Source organism: Beta vulgaris, chromosome 6 (assembly GCF_026745355.1).
Source record: "Beta vulgaris subsp. vulgaris cultivar EL10 chromosome 6, EL10.2, whole genome shotgun sequence".
Taxonomy (NCBI): domain Eukaryota; kingdom Viridiplantae; phylum Streptophyta; class Magnoliopsida; order Caryophyllales; family Amaranthaceae; genus Beta; species Beta vulgaris.
Genome location: NC_079207.1, coordinates 166,435 through 185,426, shown reverse-complemented (window position 1 = coordinate 185,426; position 18,992 = coordinate 166,435). Strand labels below are relative to the sequence as shown.

Here is an 18,992-nt window from a genome sequence, read left to right as displayed (position 1 = left end):
TAATAATATTTAACAAAATCGTTATAAAAGAATGGAGCTGAGCTGAACTGAACTGAATAGAGCTGAACTGAACTAAAAATAAGCTGGGGAGAATAGGCCCGTATTGTCAAGAGCTGAGCTGAACTGAACTGATCTGATCTGAACTGAATTGAACTGAAAATAAGTTGGGGAGAACAGGCCCTACAAAAGATTTTGGACTTTGAATTTTACGTGCCTTTTAGACTCGTACGGTATCAAGCACCTGTTGGAAAAAACCGAAAAATGGAAAAAAGAGTAACTTTGTGATTTTTTTGAAAAAAAGTATCTTAAGTCATGATTTGAAAAAAAAGTGTAACACCAAATATTAATTGATTTAGTGGTTAAAATTTTCGTATATAAACTTAATGCCATAGGATCAAATCTTACACTATGTATTTCCATTTTTATGATGTGTAGTACATGAAGTAGACGCTCTTTATTTTTTATATTAATATAGATGTTCTCTATATCTGGAGCTTTTTCAAACTAAAGAGTTGTACTTCACTACAAATTCAACTTGTTTTAAAAAATTGTCACTAAGCAAATGGAGTATTATTTTACGGTTACAAGATTTTTACAATTAAGTGTTTTCCAATAATAATAAGCAAAAATTCATAAGTATGTGCAATTTTTTTTATCACAAGTCAAAATTTTAAAATAAAATGTATTAACATAATAGCTATATAAGAAATTTTGAAATTATTCACAAGTCTCGCTCAGTTACGCTGGATTTAACAGTGCTCAAGTCATAAATATTTGAAACTATGTGAATCAACAAAGTGATTAGATGGATAACCTAACCTATTCATGTCAAAGAGTTTTTGGGAACCAAAAGAGAAACTTGAAGGATGTTGCGCAAAAAATATGACATTTTAGGTATTTACTCAAATTGTACATATTACAAAAGATATACTACTGAAAAATTAATATTGTAAGTGACACAACTGTAAGACTTATAGAGAATACTCTCTAAGGAGGCTTAGGTTTGTTATTAACCTTATATACCAATAGTACAGTATAACCTACTCAACATAATTACAATGCTAACATAGATACATACACTCCCACAGTTGGAGCGAAAGGAGGACGGATGCTCAAATTGGAACGAAAATTCGTAAACAAGGCTGAGGAAGACCCTTGGTGAAGATATCTGGAAACTGAGACGAAGAAGGCACGTGAAGAACGCAAATATGACCAAGAGTAACCTTTTCATGAACAAAGTGGATGTCCATCTCTACATGCTTAGTGCGTTGATGTTGCACGGGGTTATGAGACATGTAAACAACACTAATATTATCACAATATACCACCGTAGCCCGCTTCAGGGGACAATGAAGCTCAAGTAGAAGATTACGTATCGAGGCGGTTTCAGCAACAACATTCGCAACCCCATGATATTCAGCCTCGGCACCGGAGCGAGAAAAAGTATCCTGACGCTTAGAAGACTATGAAATAAGATTATCACCAAGAAACACACAATAGCCTGAAGTAGATCGACGGATATCCTGGCACCTTCCCCAATCAGTATCAGTGTAAGAGACAAGGCCCGTAGCAGGAGTGGATGAGAGACGCATGCCATAATCAAGAGTGCCCTTAAGATATCGGAGAATATGCGTAAGGACATAAAAATGAGGCTCACGGGGAGCTTGCATAAATAAACAGACCTGTTAAACCGCATAAGAGATATCAGGGAGAGTAAATGTAAGATACTGAAGGGCACCTGTAAGCTGACGATAAAGAGTAGGATCATCAAAAAGCTTCCCACTAGTGGCACTCAGCTTAGACTTAGTATCAACAGGAGTAGCAGCGGACTTACATGAAGTCATATCAGCACGAGCAAGAATCTCCATAGCAGATTTTTGCTGGCACAGAAACATGCTATCTGGTGTATGAGAAACCGAAACACCAAGAAAATAAGACAAAGGATCAAGATCCTTCATGGCGAACTCATAATTGACAAGAGCAATAATTCGAGTCCGAAGAGCATCATAGGAACAAGTAAGAACGATGTCATCGACATAGAGGAGAAGATAAGCAACATCCGAACTTCTTTTGAAGATGAACAACGATGTATCACACTTGCTATTCGCAAAACCCAAAGAAAGAATGTAACTCGTAAACCGTTGATACCAAGCACAGGGGGCTTGTTTCAAACCAAAAGAGACTTACGAAGAAGACAAACATGCTTAGGCTTGTCAGGATGAACAAACTCGGGAGGCTAATGTATGTAAACAGTCTCCTGAAGATCACCATGAAGAAAAGCATTCCTCACATCCAACTGATGAATAGACCATTTTCGAGACACAACCAAACTCAACACAGTACGAAAAGTAGTGGGTCGTACTACAGGGCTAAAAGTATCACCACGATCTACACCCACCTACCGACTCTTACCATTAGCCACCAACCGAGCCTTACACCGTTCAAAAGCATCATAAGATTTCTCTTTGTGAGTGAAAACCCATAAGCAACAAACAACATTGGCATCCGGAGGATGAGGAACCAAATCCCAAGTATGAGTGTCAATTAGAGCATTATATTCATCACACATGGCGTTATACCAGTTAGGATCAGCTAAGGCAAGCAAATGAGAGCAAGGAAGAGGAAAGATGGAAGAGGAAGAGGAGGTAACAAGAGCAAGACTGTCATATTTCCGATTGGGATTGTACACACCAGATTGGGCCCGAGTTTTCATTGAATGACTCGGCTGGGAGGGCTGTAAAGAAAGAATAGAGGGGACACGATGAAGTGGGCCTGCAGAATACAAAGGAAAGGATACGAGAGTGAGCGCCTGGGTACCCATGGCTGGCTGACCAGGCCACACGGATCAAGAGGCCCACTATCTCCACCTGGCGCAGATGGAAATAAAGAAGAGGGAGAGGGATGCTGCTGGGCCCGTGGCTCCGACCCATTATTAGGGGAGAGTGAACCGAGGTTGTGAGGAGGAATAGTGGGCTGGACTAGCGGCGCAGGGGAGGGTGTAATTAAGGGAGGAGGTGGATTACTGGATTGGGATCCTCAACATTTACAAGAAATCAAAATCATAATTTTTGGGATTATAATGGGAAGAATTAGGAAAAGAAAAGTCATCAAAAATGACATGACGTGAAAGATGACCTTATTTATGGCAAGATCAAGACACCTATATCCACGATGAGAGGGGGATAACCAAGAAAAATGCACGGAGTAGAACGTGCACTCATTTTATGTGGAGAAGTGGAAGAAAGATTAGGATAACAAAGGCAACCAAAACTACGAATATGATCATAAGAAGGAGCCTTGTTAAAAAGAATGTGCACGGGAGTAAGGTTACCAAGAAGATGAGTAGGACGGATATTCAATAAATAAACCGCCACTATTATTATTATTATTATTATTATTATTATTATTATTATTATTATTATTATTATTATTATTATTATTATTATTATTATTATTATTATTATTATTATTATTATTATTATTATTATTATTATTATTATTGACTGCATAGAAATGAAATTAATTGAACTGAAATTAAATTAACCGAACTAAACTGAGACATAAGTAAACTGAAATTAACTGAAAATAAGTTCAAAAGAACATGGCCTAAGTTTAATACAATTATCCTAGAAGGGGTGTAAGTATCTCCCCCAAAATACAGGATCGAGGGTATAATTTCCATTTCCTACACAGTAAGGCCTCGTTCTTTTGGATTCAAGATAAACTGAATTGAACTGAAGTAAAGTTAAATGCGAGAAACTGAATTAGCGAGAATCCTGAACATGAGAGAATGTTTAAACTGAACTATGAGAAACTGAACTGAAGTGAAAATAAGTCCAAAGGAACAAGGCTTGAGTAGCTATTTTCATATGCTATGACCCCTTTTAACCATTACTTTTTGTATTTTTTCTTCCAATATTCTTTTAATACTTTTTCTTTGAAAGGTAAGAAAAGAACATTAGACTACCCTCCTCGCGAGGAAAAGAAAAGGGTCGTAGACCCACATCTTGCATGTATGTGGTACCAATCCTTCTAGCTTATTACCAAACTCCAATATCCTTTTAATACATTACCTCAAATAGCATGGCATATCAAGGCTATGTTATGTTCCGCTCATGTTGACTTTTTTTTTCAAAAATATAGTTTCGATAAGCTTCAATAATTATAATATTTTATAAATACTCACATCGTCTCATGATATATTTCTTATTTTTCTTTTTAGATTTCCTAAATATGTTCTTATCTCAATCTTTCTACTTTAATTGTTTACTTTGCTGTAATCCTATTGCTTTAATTATGTTCATTAGATATATTTTATTGTTGAAATAATTAGCAGAATTTATCAAAAGCCTAATTAATTTTGTTGAGTTAGAAAAGAGGAAAAACCATTTACTTTCGAATACAAGTACAACAGAAATCACAAATCATGATATGTTCCACATTCCTTAATCATGTGAAAATGAGAGTATATTGTGTGACGGAGGGAATAGCTTTTGTCTATTTAAAGGTAAGGTACTAAGATTGTACTTGCTCTTAGTTGCTACACTTGTTTTCATGCCATCCAATGCATTAATAATATGATCAATAATATCTTTAATTATTATACATAGTGAAAATATATTAAAAAATTAATATTATGAAAATATCCAACAAGATGAAAGTGTTCCTTACAAAGGAACAGTGCCACATAACACTCTTCTCAAGCGCTTAATACACATGCTTATGATCTCATCTAAAAATATAAACAATGTGTAGCTGCTAGGAACCGAACACATGACCTTTTAAATGAAACTTGAGAATTTAACCACCAACCCACTATAATTTCTATGTTTTATGTTTTAAAATAAAACATACTAAAGTCTTATAATTATATATAACTATAAAAACATAGATTAACTTTTAAATCTCTAACATTTTTATTAAGCAATAACATTTTCTTACCCTAATTCCATTGAAATTGTTATTCTTACTTCCGATCCCTTAGAAGGCTTTACTAAACAACTTATCATGCCGTAACATCCATTTTTCAATTTCGTATTGGACAAAAAATTACGAAAAGCTATCAAATCAATTATGAATTTTATGAATAATAACATATTTAATAATTGTAACTAACCAGGGACATTAACCGAACCAAAATGTTAATTGATATTATGAAAATATGCGTAAAGATGAATCAAACAAGATTCCACTTGAATATGTTATTTCTTATACATAAGGAATAACAAATTGAATAAGATTAGTTGGTAAATAGTAATTACTACACAAGTGTAGCATCTAAAAAAATATGGAAGAAGCGTATATATTTGAACAATGTCAATCTTGCTTTGACGTCGGCTTAATTAGTTTTTTTTATTTTGACATAGAAATGTTTATATATAGAGGATTATTGCCAGTCCATAGTAAGTTGAGCTAAGAATGAGCAAAATTGGGTGGACATGGAAAAATAAATAATCAATTACAGATTGGTAATTAGTTCTTGTCTCGGGTGATACGTCTCAAATTATTTACCAACGTACATTTGATGTTTTCAAACATAGAAATAGTATCTTGTCTTTAAATGATTTTTTGAACGAACATAAGTATTGTAGTGTGTAGTTGATTTTATATATATATATATATATATATATATATAATAATATATATATTATATATATATATATATATATATATATAATATATATATATATATATATATATATATATATATATATATATATATATATATATATATATATATAGAAGTGAGTTCATATGAGAATGCATACTTATATGAGAAATGAGAATGAATTTTACACGCTATAACTCTTATGAATAAGTAATGTAACTCTAATGAAAAAGTGATGTAACTCCAAAAAAAAATATTCGAATTTTCAAAATTCAAAAAAACAAAAAAAAAATTTGAATTCAAAATTTTTTAGAGAGATATAACTCTAATGAATAAGTGTTGTAATTCTAAACCAATCGTGTGGTTGAGATTCATTCTCATTTCTCATGTAAGGAGCATTCTCATGTGATCTCGCCTCTCTCTCTCTACATATATATATATATATATATATATATATATTAGATGAACTATAAAATAGAAAACAGGAGAAAATGAATATCTTAATTTATTATACTTTATTTGTTTCCTACAAAATAATTGACATGCAATCTTGAACTTGTATTAACCTTTTCAATAATAGCCCTTTTAATTTACTTTATCCTATTTCGATGGGCATTATACCTTGTAGCCTAGGTGGTATTATTGAGTTAGGCTTCCCATGGACAACAAAGAAGTGGAGTAATTTGATAATTTCACTTGTCTTTCTCTCTTATTTTTTCCACAGAACATGTCATAAAGTTTACTTTTTATATGCAATTAACATTTCTCCCAGTATGTTTTGGTATTAATAATTCTATTAAGTCATTAGTACTGTTGCATGATCATCATCGAATGTACATTTGGTTTATATCAAAAATTTCGCTAAAAACCAACGTTGATTGGTGTGAGTGGTAAGTGCTTTCATTCTTTAAACAAGTGGTTAGAGGTTCGATTCCTCATTCTTACAAATAAATCAATCAAAATTGGGAGAAGTCTACCCATTAAATTAACTTCAGTACCCCGAGTAAAATTGCCCATACTACTAGTGGAGGATATTTCGTAGCTAAGTCCAAAAATTTGGCCTAAAACAATAATTGATGAGAAACCATATTACTTACAAAAAAACTACTTTTCCCTCCTAAAGTTGTTATCACCCACTAAATTGGAACTTTGGGAAGCATAGATAGGTCAATCAATTAATTAATTACTAACATTACAACTTCTTGATCATGTAAGCCATTTAGAATCTACGTACTAAAGACTCTTCTCAGCTCTAAATTAATTAGAAAGAGGTATTTCCAACAATAAGTACTTTATATATACTTATATATAAGAAAAAAAAATATGAATAATACTTTAATTTCACTCGAATGCATTAAAATTTTTTCAGGAGAAATATGTTTTTTTTTTTAAGGCGATGACCTTTCAAACTCCTCCTCAATTTATGATATTTAATTTGTCCCTTTGTTATTAAAAAGTAACGACCAGCACTATATATATAGTGACAAAATATAGAGAAATTGTAGGGTGTGCAGTGTCTCAATTTCCTAATTGCCACTTCTCTCCTCTAATTATCCCTACACTCGTCCTTTCTCCCCCCTTTCCTCTCTACATTATAGCAACACCATTTCCTACAATTCACTCTCTATATTATCATCTCTAAATTATATTCTAGAGATTTTACACATATAGAGTGTGAAAAATACTTGTAGTAAGGTGTCTGTAAGAGGATTCGAAGGGGGAAACTATATAAACGCCGCGATTAGAGTGGAATTTTTAAGGTGGAACACACATATTACATCATTACAAGTTTACAACTAATATAACACATTACACACGTACATTGGAAATTTTCTTCGTTAAACAAACAGAAGAATTAGTTTGTTCTTATCATAACTATATATTATCAAGGTCGCTTTCTTTACTGCTACTCACCAATTAATTTTGGTGCATTATATTATTTTTATCTTTTGTCAACAATCCTGGAAACTACCACTTCAAACCATACTCAATCGTCGTCCATGGAAAACCATAAGCAAAACAGCTCTCAAGCTCCTCTTCTTCCTTACCACAACTCCCATTCTTCCTCATCGTCGCGCCTCAGAATCTCTGAGGTTTGTCTTTTATCTTTTTCTTTTCTTCTTGTCATTTATTTCTAATTGTAATGCTGCATTATAATTTATACCTAGCTAGGAGTATTTTTTTTTGTTTAAATGTTCATGTACAACTTTACTTTGGAAATTTTATCGAAATAAAATCAGCACTAATGAAAAAGCATCCAATCAAGCAAATGAATGAATAATTTTATACTTGTTCCGTTCTGAAATAAGTGAAATACTCATCCTCTCAAAAAAAAAAAAAAAAAAAAAAAAAAAAAAAAAAAAAACTCTCACATAAAAGAGTGAAGTATTTTACTTATTCCAAAACAGAGAAAGTATAGGATGGTTCGCCTGATTATTTTCTTTCCTAGCTTGTGAAGTAAAAAAAAAATCGTACGTGTTCACAATCTGATTGTATGTTTGTTTGCTTATTGTTGGGTGAGCAGGTGGTGAACGAGGTGAGACAGCTCTACAACATAGCTTTCCCTTTGATTCTAAGCAGTCTACTGACCTATGGTAAGTCAGCAATTTCAATGGGCTTCATGGGCCATCTTGGCAAGGAAGCATTAGCAGGTGGGTCACTTGCTATTGGGTTCGCCAACATTACAGGCTACTCAGTGTTATCGGGCCTAGCTATGGGCATGGACGCCATCTCTTCACAAGCTTGTGGGGCTAAACAATGGGCTTTAATGGGCCAAACACTTCAACGTACCATCATCATCTTATGCCTTTGCTGCCTCCCAATCTCCCTCCTTTGGCTTAATCTGAAGCCCATTTTAGTCTTATTGGGCCAGGACCCGTCCATCTGCTCTGTTGCTGCTACCTACCTCGCTTATTGCCTTCCTGATCTATTTTTCATGGCCTTAATTAACCCTCTTAAAATTTACCTTCGTTCTCAAAAAGTGACTCGTCCTCTTGTAGTTAGTGCAGGGGTAGCATTGTCATTTCACTTCCCTATTAACTACATCATGGTTAGTTACTTAAACATGGGGATTAGAGGTGTAGCTATTGCTACAGCAATCATGGACCTTAATATCCTTATAGTAATGGTTGTTTATCTAATAATTACTGGGACCCACAAGAAGACGTGGCAAGGTTGGTCTTTTGAATGTTTCTATGGTTGGTCAACTATCCTATCTTTAGCTATTCCAAATTGTATTTCAGTATGTTTGGAGTGGTGGTGGTATGAACTTATGATCATAATGTCTGGCTTACTTCCAAATGCTGCTGCCGCCGACGCCGTCGCCGCAATGGGGTTGCTAATACAAGCAACCTCTCTAATCTACATTTTCCCATCGTCGCTCAGCCTAGCTGTGTCGACTAGGGTAGGGAATGAGCTTGGTGCAGGCCAACCAACCAAGGCAAGGATTTCTTCTAACATATCTTTATGTTGTGCTATAGTTACTAGTGTCCTTGCTTTGGCCTTTTCTGTCACAATGAGGAACTTATGGGGCCGAGCATTTACCACGGACGAGGCGGTCATTGCCCTTACCGCGGTAGCAATGCCGATCATGGGCTTGTGTGAGCTTGGGAACTGCCCACAAACCACCATGTGTGGGGTGCTTCGGGGTAGTGCTAGGCCTAAACTTGGGGCTAATATTAATTTAGGTGCGTTTTATGGAGTTGGGCTTCCTGTTGCTATTTTTATGGGATTTTATATGGATATGGGCCTTTTGGGCTTATGGATTGGTCTTCTTGCGGCCCAAGGTGCTTGTTCACTTTTTATGGCATTCATGTTGGTAAGAACGGATTGGGCTGCTGAAGCCCAAAAGGCTAAAGAACTCACTGGTTGTACTGATATTATTGATGAGCCCAAAGATAATGATGATGATACTAAGAAAATTGTGGTGGTAAATGATGATCTTGAAGCACAATCCTTGAAGAAAAAAGAGTATGATGAAGATGATGGAGATGATACTAAACCATTGGTGACAAAAAATGAAACTACCCAATAATATTTTTGTTTAATTTGTCCCTTTTTGGTGGGTGAAGTAGGGGTACATATGGTATTATAGGTAGTAACCAGAAAAAAACTTTGGGTAAGCTGGATAATTTTGAGCTTCTGTCTAGTTTCGGCAATTTTGGTCTCTTTAAAACTCTTTTTTATTTTTTGTTGGGAGAGGGTACTACAAAAAAATGAATGTACATAAATGGTGAATATAATGAATTCAGATACCTTCTTGCATTGCTACATTATTATCAAGTATTCTATGTTTACAAACACTCCTTACTTGCGATGGAAAGTTGGTCATACAATAGTTATATATAATTACAACCAACTTTTGCCGGCTTATATATGTTCATCATAAATAAGATGGTAGATACACTTCACCCAAGCTTTACTTATATGATAATCGGGACAAAATAATGTGATTTAATAAAATATTATCATCTATTGACAACCCATTTGATTCAATAGACAATTCATGACAGTATTGATATTTATTTTTTGCCTTTTTGGTGTACTTTTGAAAGAAAAAACTCATGTAAAGTTCTTGGCAATGAAAAATTCGTCCCTGAACATGTATTTTTCTTCATTATTCGCATTACTATAAATATCAATTACCAGTCATTACTGTTTAGACTTAAAATTAAAAATTTATAAAGTAAATCACATGTCTGGAATGAGATTCTATTACCATGATAATGATTAATGAGAAGGAAACTTTTCTCAAATTACTTATAATTTTTTTATCATTCCTGTCATTAATATCCTCTACTAAATAGGTTATTATTTTTTAATTTCTACTATTTCTATCACAGTTGAGTGGCCATCAAAATTATTAGAAATGAAAACCAGTAAATCGTTTTATTGGAGTTCCACAGCGTAATTAAGCTAGAAATAGCTTATTCCTATTTCTTAGGTCTTAGGAAGATCACATACTAATCGCAGAAGCCACGTAGGGTTACTCTTATCCTAACCTTAAAATTGTTGTGGATAATGGTGTGAGGTGTGACTAGTTGATTATGCATGTATATGGGGAGCCATTCACGAATCACGACTAGTTTATTATGCATGTACTTGATACAGGAAGCCATTCATGAGCTCTGTCGATCAACTAAAGATTCCTCAACCTTATCTTCATTCTTTTTAATCCCTGCATGGATAAATACAATTTAAACTTACACTCTACCTATACATAGTGGTGTCAGAAACAGATCTGACCGCTGGGTCAACCTGATTCTGACCTGACTTGAACCTGGTTCGACCTGTGAGTGTCAGTCCCCAGACCTGACCGAAACCTGACCTGGGATTACCCAGACCTGACCGGCACCTGACAAGATTATATCCTGACCTGTTCAGACAGACCTGCTTTCAAACCCGAACCCGACCGTAATCAACAAGATATTATTAAAATTCAATTCTTTTTTTATATCGATCTACAAAATCATTTAAATATGTCAATCTATTAATTTTCCTACATTTAATAATTAATTAAATAAAAAATTAAGTTACATTTAATTTAAGAGTTAAACTTTGAATATCATGTACTTATTTATATTTTATTTTAATTACCCAATGTCCCCATTATAATATTAAAAAGTATCTTATTAAACCCTATACTCCAAATTTATTATCTCACTTTGATATTCTACCAAATTTCTCCATTTTTTCTACCAAAATTTCTACCATTTTTTCTACCAAATGATCCCATTATAATATTCTACCAATTTTCCTACCAAATAATATCTCAAATTCTCGTAACCACATACTAAACAGCATATGAGCTCATAATTAGATATGAAATTCATTCCCTTATAACTATTTATAAGTTGGTACGATTTATTATTATATTTTTTAATAACATTATATTTTATACATTTATAAAACAAAGTATTATATAATTGATATAGTATGAAAGATAGGCAAGTGATTTTCTTTCACTCTTATATTATTGACAAACAAATACTAAACCTATTAGACTTATCACTATCAAATTAAAATCAAACCAAAATAATTACTTGAATTAACCATAAATCTTACTTAAATTAACCGGCAAATATCACTTGAATTAACTAACTAAATATCAAAACTATATAAAAATAATGATAAAAAAGCAACGAAAATAACATCACAAAATTACAAAAAGAAATCTGAATATTAGTATAGAAATTAACAACTAAATTAAAATAAAAACACCAAGAATACATAGAAAATAACAAAATTACACACCAAATACAACACCTCCAATGACCACAAAAATCAACAGTAACAAAGAAAAACAACAAGGGAAGCTGGCGACACGAGATGAAGTCAAGATTTGCGTGCTTCATTTCGTTTCCAGATTTTCGTTTCCAGATTTGAAGTGAGAGGAGTGACGAGTGACGAAGAGTAAGAGAGGGAGATAATGAAGACCGACGAGATGATGAGAGGATGAAGACCGACCGACGAGATCTGGAAACTAAATCTGAAGCCATTGATTTTCGTTTCCAGATCTGAAGCTTCAACGTCGGTGGCAAAGAGAGGTGTGTGAGAGAGAAAGTTAAACACGATAAAACCGCAAAAGTAACCCCATTGTCAAGGCGCCGCCCGCAGAGAAGAATCGGCGGCCATCCCGAGTGAGAAGAGGAACATCGATGATAGAGATAGGGTGAAAGGAGTGGGGGTTTTTAACAATTTGGGCTTTTTATTGTGGTGGTGGTGAAAGAGGAGAAGACAAGAGAGATGGAAGAGGATTGAGGTCTGAGGATGATGAAGAGGGAGGCTATTACTGATGAATGAGGATGGGAGGGAAGGGGGAAGGGGGAAGGGGAAGGGTTAGTAAGGGATTTAATTCAATGGTTGGATTTTGATCTTTCTCAAATCAATGGTCCTAATTCATAATCTTTGACATTATTTTTTAACCAATGAGAATTGAGAGTGGTCAATCACATGGATTGCTAACTTAATCAATGGTTGGATTTTCATCTTTCTAAAATCAATGGTCTTTCCCTCAAACAAAAATATAGCCTAAAGTACTAATAAATTAGTATTGTATTTTGATATTATTATGATTTGAGTATTCTAATTTCTAGTTCTAATATTATTAGTTTACTAACTTTAGAAATTACTAGTATTACTATAAATTAGAAACATTCGAAACTAAATTAGTATTATTGATTTTTAAGAAATTATTTATCTAAATTTATAATTTAAAAATATGCGAACATGTTACATGCGGTAATTAGGTATTAATTTAATGTTAACATGTAAGACATAACACATTATCAATTAGTTGATTATTGTCGATGGCTCGATAGTATGATTTAGGACTTAATGTCTTAATTATTGCATTTACAATTTAAATTATGTCTTATTGTTGATACTTGTGTGCTACTGTGTTAACTTTGTAATATCACTATATGTTATCACTTTATCGATTATCAATTAATTTGTATTTTTATACTTAGTAACAATTAACAAGTTAGTGATTTACCGAGTTAATCGATCTAATTGAGTAACTGGTTATGTTCTAAGTTACTATATGGTTGTTAACGGGTTATTATAGCATATTAAGAGTCGATACTCCTCATACTCGTTAATAATCAATCACGTATTAGCTAAAATGGTTCTAATATTATAATCGTCCTAATATATTTAAGCCTACTGATAAAATAGTTTCTTTATAGTCACATATATATACAAAGTTAAGAGAATACCATAAATATAACTAGTAAGTACTTGTTAACAATTAACTTATTGATGTTACTTTTTAATAAGTTATAGTTAACCTTTATATGAGATAATGATTTAGGGATATAATTTATTATTAGTAGTATTGTGCAACATATGAACCCTCGTTATAAGCACGTAGGCCTCATATAGTCATATGAACCGTCGTTGTAAATCTATGAATGTATGATTATCATTTGTTATACTATTTATTGTTATTGTTATTATTCCTCTTCGTATTTGTATTACTATAATAATAAATCCTTTATATGAAGTTTGGAATTGATTTTTTACTCGTTATTATTGTCGTTGGTTATGAATTATGATATATAATATTAAAACATATGATGAGTCGCTCTACTCCTTTGCTCATTAGGGTGGTTTTACGCAGTTGATTAGTCGAAATAAGGGTTGACTAAGAGAATACACTAACATCACTATAATCAATATAGTGTTTTTATTGTTTTTTCGTTATTACCCACACATTAATCGCGCACACACACATATGTATACATATGTTGATCTTAATACTTTTATTAATACGATTCATTTACATATATATATACAAAGTTAAGAGAAGACCACAAATACTATACTCGTATTAAACTATAGTATGACATAAAAACAATTAACTTAAATAATATTATAGCTTATAAAGACAATGGAGTGTTATTGTTGTTAATCTTATACTAGTATTAAACTATATGGTTGTTAAATGTTAACGAGTTACTACTTGTTAACTATTTTACTTAACTTATGGTTGTTATTGTTAACAGTTAACTTATTTTAATAAGTTACGATTAACTATTTTACTTAACTTATGGTTGTTACTTGTTACATGTTCTTATGATTAACTATTATCATTTTCATTTATTTGTAGTATGTTCTCATTACCATCATAGCTATTTACAAACTTATATATCAATCATAATGCTTATAATAATAAATCATTTATATAAAGTTTGGAATTGATCGTATACTCGTTATTATTGTCGTTGGTTATAATATATAATATTAAAACATATGAAGAGTCATTCTACTCCTTTACACATTAGAGTCGTTTTACGCAGTTGATTACTATCAATAAGAGTTGACTAAAAGAATACATTAAACATCATGGTAATCAATATAGTGTTTTTATTGATTTTTCGTTGTCATCCTTATTATATTTATCGCACACACACATATGTATATATGTATATATATACATATATATGTATATATATACATATATATGTATATATATACATATATATATATGTATATCGATCTTAATACTTTTATTAATATGATTATTCGTTTACAAAATACATAACAAAATCAAGATGAACCGACCAGGAGTTACCCGAAGTTGAATTGGCGTTCAGTAACGAATGGACCCGATGTTTCACAATGATCGAACTAAGATGAGTAAGATCATTACTAATTCAATCCGAGTAGATTTCACTTAACTCAACCGTACATGGAACCTAAATACGACCTTCACAAACTCGGCTAAAAAAATGTCAAAAGGCGATTATACCCGAGAATGGATCGACTTGTAAACGGAACGTTCAGACCTGTCCGGCACCCGGGGATCCAATGATTCAAATGTGTTCGACCCAGTTGAACAAAACCTGACCAGTCATGACCCGGGGCATTGACAATCAGAATCCTGACCTGTCCGGGTCTGACCTGGTTCGCCGTGGGTATACCCAGAACCTGTTTATGAACCTGTTTTGACACCACTACCTATACAGCTGCCCATGATCATTTTTCGTATTGGCCGGGCAAACTCAAAGATAGACGAACCAAAAGAAAATTGAGGCAAACTTAAAGGGATGGGGGAATAGTGAATACCACTTTACAGACACTAGTAAGTCAAAATAACGTACTTCCTAATATCTATTTTTAAAAGGATTCTCCGCTCTAACTTTTACACAATTTGCATATATACTTTAATTTGATAATATATATATATATATTATATAAGCCAAGGGAGGAGGTGTAGTCCTCTTTTGAAGTGACTAAAATACCCTTAATGATATAATTAATTGAATGAAAAAATTACAAAAGCAAATCATTTAAAATTCTCATTCCAACTTGCCATTTAAAACAAGTTTGAAATGGTATATGCATCAAATGCTTCAATCAAAAATTAAATGGACAAAATATTTATACCTTATAAAAAAAGATGGCATACATAACGTGCACATGAAAAGTCTGAACATTCACTACCTTTGATACTCTTTAATTCAGTTAAACCAACTCATTATTTTTGTTCTTTCTGTTCAATATTCATTCACAAAATATTAATGTTAACAATCACTCACAACCTTTTAATTTTTTTACATTAGCGAATCAATATATCTAAATTCATCTAACTGTTAAATTTTTCACATTTAAGTTTAATCATAAATAAAGTACGAATAGAGTATCTAATAGAATAACAAATTTTGAAATTAACGCACCATCGCGTGCATATGAAGGCTAGTATATATATAGGGGAAGGATCCGCTGAAAATCACTCTTAGGCTGAAAACTGAAAACAAAGTAACTTTTAACCCCTTTAGGGTAACTTTTAACACTTTTAGGGTAACTTTTGTCAGTTTTGGGGTAACTTTATTATATTAAGGATAGTTCTATATATTTCAAGGGTAACTTTATTTATTATAAGAATAACTATTACCACTTTTAAGGTAACTTTTTACCTTGAAATATATGTTAGTGAGAGGGGGATAACAAAAAGCTTTAAAACAACAACTAATCACAATACTTTGGCAATAATAACAATACTTTGTATGAATTTCGCCAAATATATGTTAGTGAGAGGGGGTAACAAATAGCTTTAAAACAACAACTAATAACAATACTTTGGAAACTAAGAAGAAACTTGACATAGGGTAACTTTTAAGTTTTCAACAAATCTACACCAAAATCCACCAAAAATTCAGAAGTCAAAAATCAGATCACAAGTACTGATATACTTCCATAACAACTTTACTACTGCAGCACCGCTGTAAATGAATTTTAGTAATGGTTTTTGTCTTATCCAAAGTTAGTGTAATTGAATCAGTCATTGCAATCTTATCTAAGATAAGGGAGATCCAATGTGTAGCACTAACTGTCCAGAAAAGAGACCTGTACTTTCCAATCAGCTGCTTGCTAACTTCCTCTAAGCTATCTGATGATGTGTGAATTGGAACCCAAGATGACACTCAAGAAGGGGGGGGTTAAATTGAGTGGTGAAATCTAATCGATTTTCGCAAAAATCCTTTTATGGCTCAGTGCCTGGCAGTGTGCCAAACACTCGTAAATCGATGTTTTGAGTTTTTGCAAATAATAAACAAAAAGGATATGAGATTTGATACGCAAACACAGGATATAACGCGGTTCAATCTCACCTCTGAGATCTACGTCCACACGAAATAAAACTCTTTATTTCTTTGAACCCTAAAATATCAAACTCTTGATACAATAAGATTCCCCTCACTACTAACCCTAGTAGTGACCCCCAACACTTAACTCTAAGTGTATGTTGACACTCTCTATAATGATAAAGTTACAGATAGAGAACGATCCTCAATTATGTGCTTCTTAGTCAAGCAAGTAGAGGACAATTACAATCAGAATAGTAACTTAAATCTGACTCGCTCAGTGCTATGCTTAGTGCCGGAGGAAATAGTTTTCAGCTTTTAATAGACTCGATTTTTCTCTCTGAAAACGTGAGATTTAAAAGCGAATTCTGATTTCCTTTTATAGGGCTTGGTTAGGACGAAAATCACTTAAAAATATCTTTATCTTTTAATCCTTGATTTAAGGGATAAAACTTTATCTTTTTCTATCTTTATCTTTTAAACTAAAAAAGATAAGTTTTCACATAGATTTTCTTTTTCAACTCAAAGTCTGTTTATATCTAAAAAGTATTTTTCCAAATCCTTTTAGAAAATCTGAAAACATGTTTTAATAAAATCTTTATAAATTTTGAAAACACGTTTTATCAAAAACGATTTTTATTAAAACTTTTCAAAAACTCGTTTTTATCAAAATCTGATTTTTATTAAAATCTTTTCAAAACTCGTTTTTATCAAAATCTGATTTTTATTAAAATCTTTTTTTAAAAAAAAACTCGTTTTTATCAAAATCTTTTAGAAACTCGGTTTTACAAAATCTTTTTCTAAAAACTCGTTTTCCTTAATCCCTTTTTATTTCTGATTTCGAAAATCTATTTCCTCTTATATAGATATATAATTTTAATATAATTATTTACTTTCTTAACTCAAAGAAAACAATAATTATACTAACTTTATATTTCTATATTTAGCACATAGCATATCACTAAGTTAGAGCTATTACATTTTAATCTAAAGTAACTATTCTAAGAAATTATAAACTAGAACTTCATTCTTGATTCTTCTTTTCTTCAAAGTCTTCGTTTATCAATTTCTTTCTTCATGCATCTGTTGCAACTGTTACACACTTTCATGCTACAACATATTATATTAATTTTCATCATCAAAACATAACATGTGCATAAAACATAACATGTACATGCACAACAGTGTGCGCAACAATTTGAACAACATTCTCAATGCCGACTTCCTCTAGAACAGCTTCGAGCAACACTTGCAATGCGTTATCACTCTTTGTCGAGGGTGAAACATCTGCTGATCTAAGGTAAATGGCCCCCTCAGGACAATCAACTACAACATCGATCAAGCTCCTACCCAAATGATCAGTCCACCCATCAAGCAAAATGCTACACCCAGAGCCGGCCAAGAAAGTCGGACATTCTTTACATAGTTATCTATCTCATGCAACTTGTCATCAAATATCCAACCCTTGAGTTCGGCAATGCTAGGTATAGAACGTTTAATCTCACCCCTGTTTGAAGAAAAGTCCATCATGCTATTAAAACTAGATGATGCAACAACAGAAAAGTCAATCCCATTCTCTAGGAAAAACCTACCGATACTTCTTTTACCCATGATGGAGTCAGAATCCAGCCTATCTTTGCCTGAGTAAGAAGTCAACCTTTGGTTGTAACAAAAACTCGGTTTTTTCAAATTATCTCTAACGCCAGAGTTACCATTCTGGAATCTTACAACCTGTTGTGAGTTCACCCCACTAGCTTTTGCATTAGTGGTGCAAGTCCTTTTCAGAGGAGGCTTAAGGTGGTCTAACTCTCCAATTTCATTCACTAAGTGACCTACTTTCACCGAAACCAAACTTTGGCAAATTAAAATTACAAGGAAAGATTATCAGTTTTACATCAGAGAAAGCAACAACATCCAAGTAATGTAACCATAAGATTTCATAAACACGCAAATTCAACAAAATCACAAAAATCAACACTTAATTACAAATAAACTGAACTCTAACAAACTCAGCGGATTCATAAATGAGTAATAATTAAGCCTAAAAAAATCCAAATGTGACCTAATTCAAGAAATTAAGCCTAAAAATTCGAAACACATATAATTTTCAAATAACTAGAACAAAATTAAGCTAAAATTGATGTGAATCTAGCTTTACGAAAGTCATACCAAAATTAAGCTAAAATCTCGCAAGTCAAAGAATGAGTAATAATTGAACTTCGAAATTAATATGAACAAAACCATGAAAAAACAAACGAAATCATACCAAAAATTCATATCATAGAAGCAGCGAACAA

General features: G+C 32.6%; 1 protein-coding gene across 1 annotated transcript; it reads left to right on the top strand.

Annotated features, from left to right (window-relative positions):
* Positions 1–7,130: 7,130 nt before the first annotated feature.
* Positions 7,131–10,014, top strand: LOC104883765 (protein DETOXIFICATION 49). Its single transcript, XM_057395948.1, has 2 exons — positions 7,131–7,701; positions 8,133–10,014. Exons 1-2 carry the CDS (start codon positions 7,609–7,611, stop codon positions 9,639–9,641), a joined length of 1,602 nt encoding a protein of 533 aa, XP_057251931.1. The 5' UTR covers positions 7,131–7,608; the 3' UTR covers positions 9,642–10,014.
* The last annotated feature ends 8,978 nt before the right edge of the window (positions 10,015–18,992 follow it).

What these genes read in the sequence shown, in the direction of transcription:
- LOC104883765 (XM_057395948.1), top strand. Translation starts at nt 7,609, where the DNA reads ATGGAAAACCATAAGCAAAACAGCTCTCAAGCTCCTCTTCTTCCTTAC. An exon ending in CGCGCCTCAGAATCTCTGAG is followed by an intron (nt 7,702 to 8,132) that starts GTTTGTCTTTTA and finishes TTGGGTGAGCAG; the next exon opens with GTGGTGAACGAGGTGAGACA.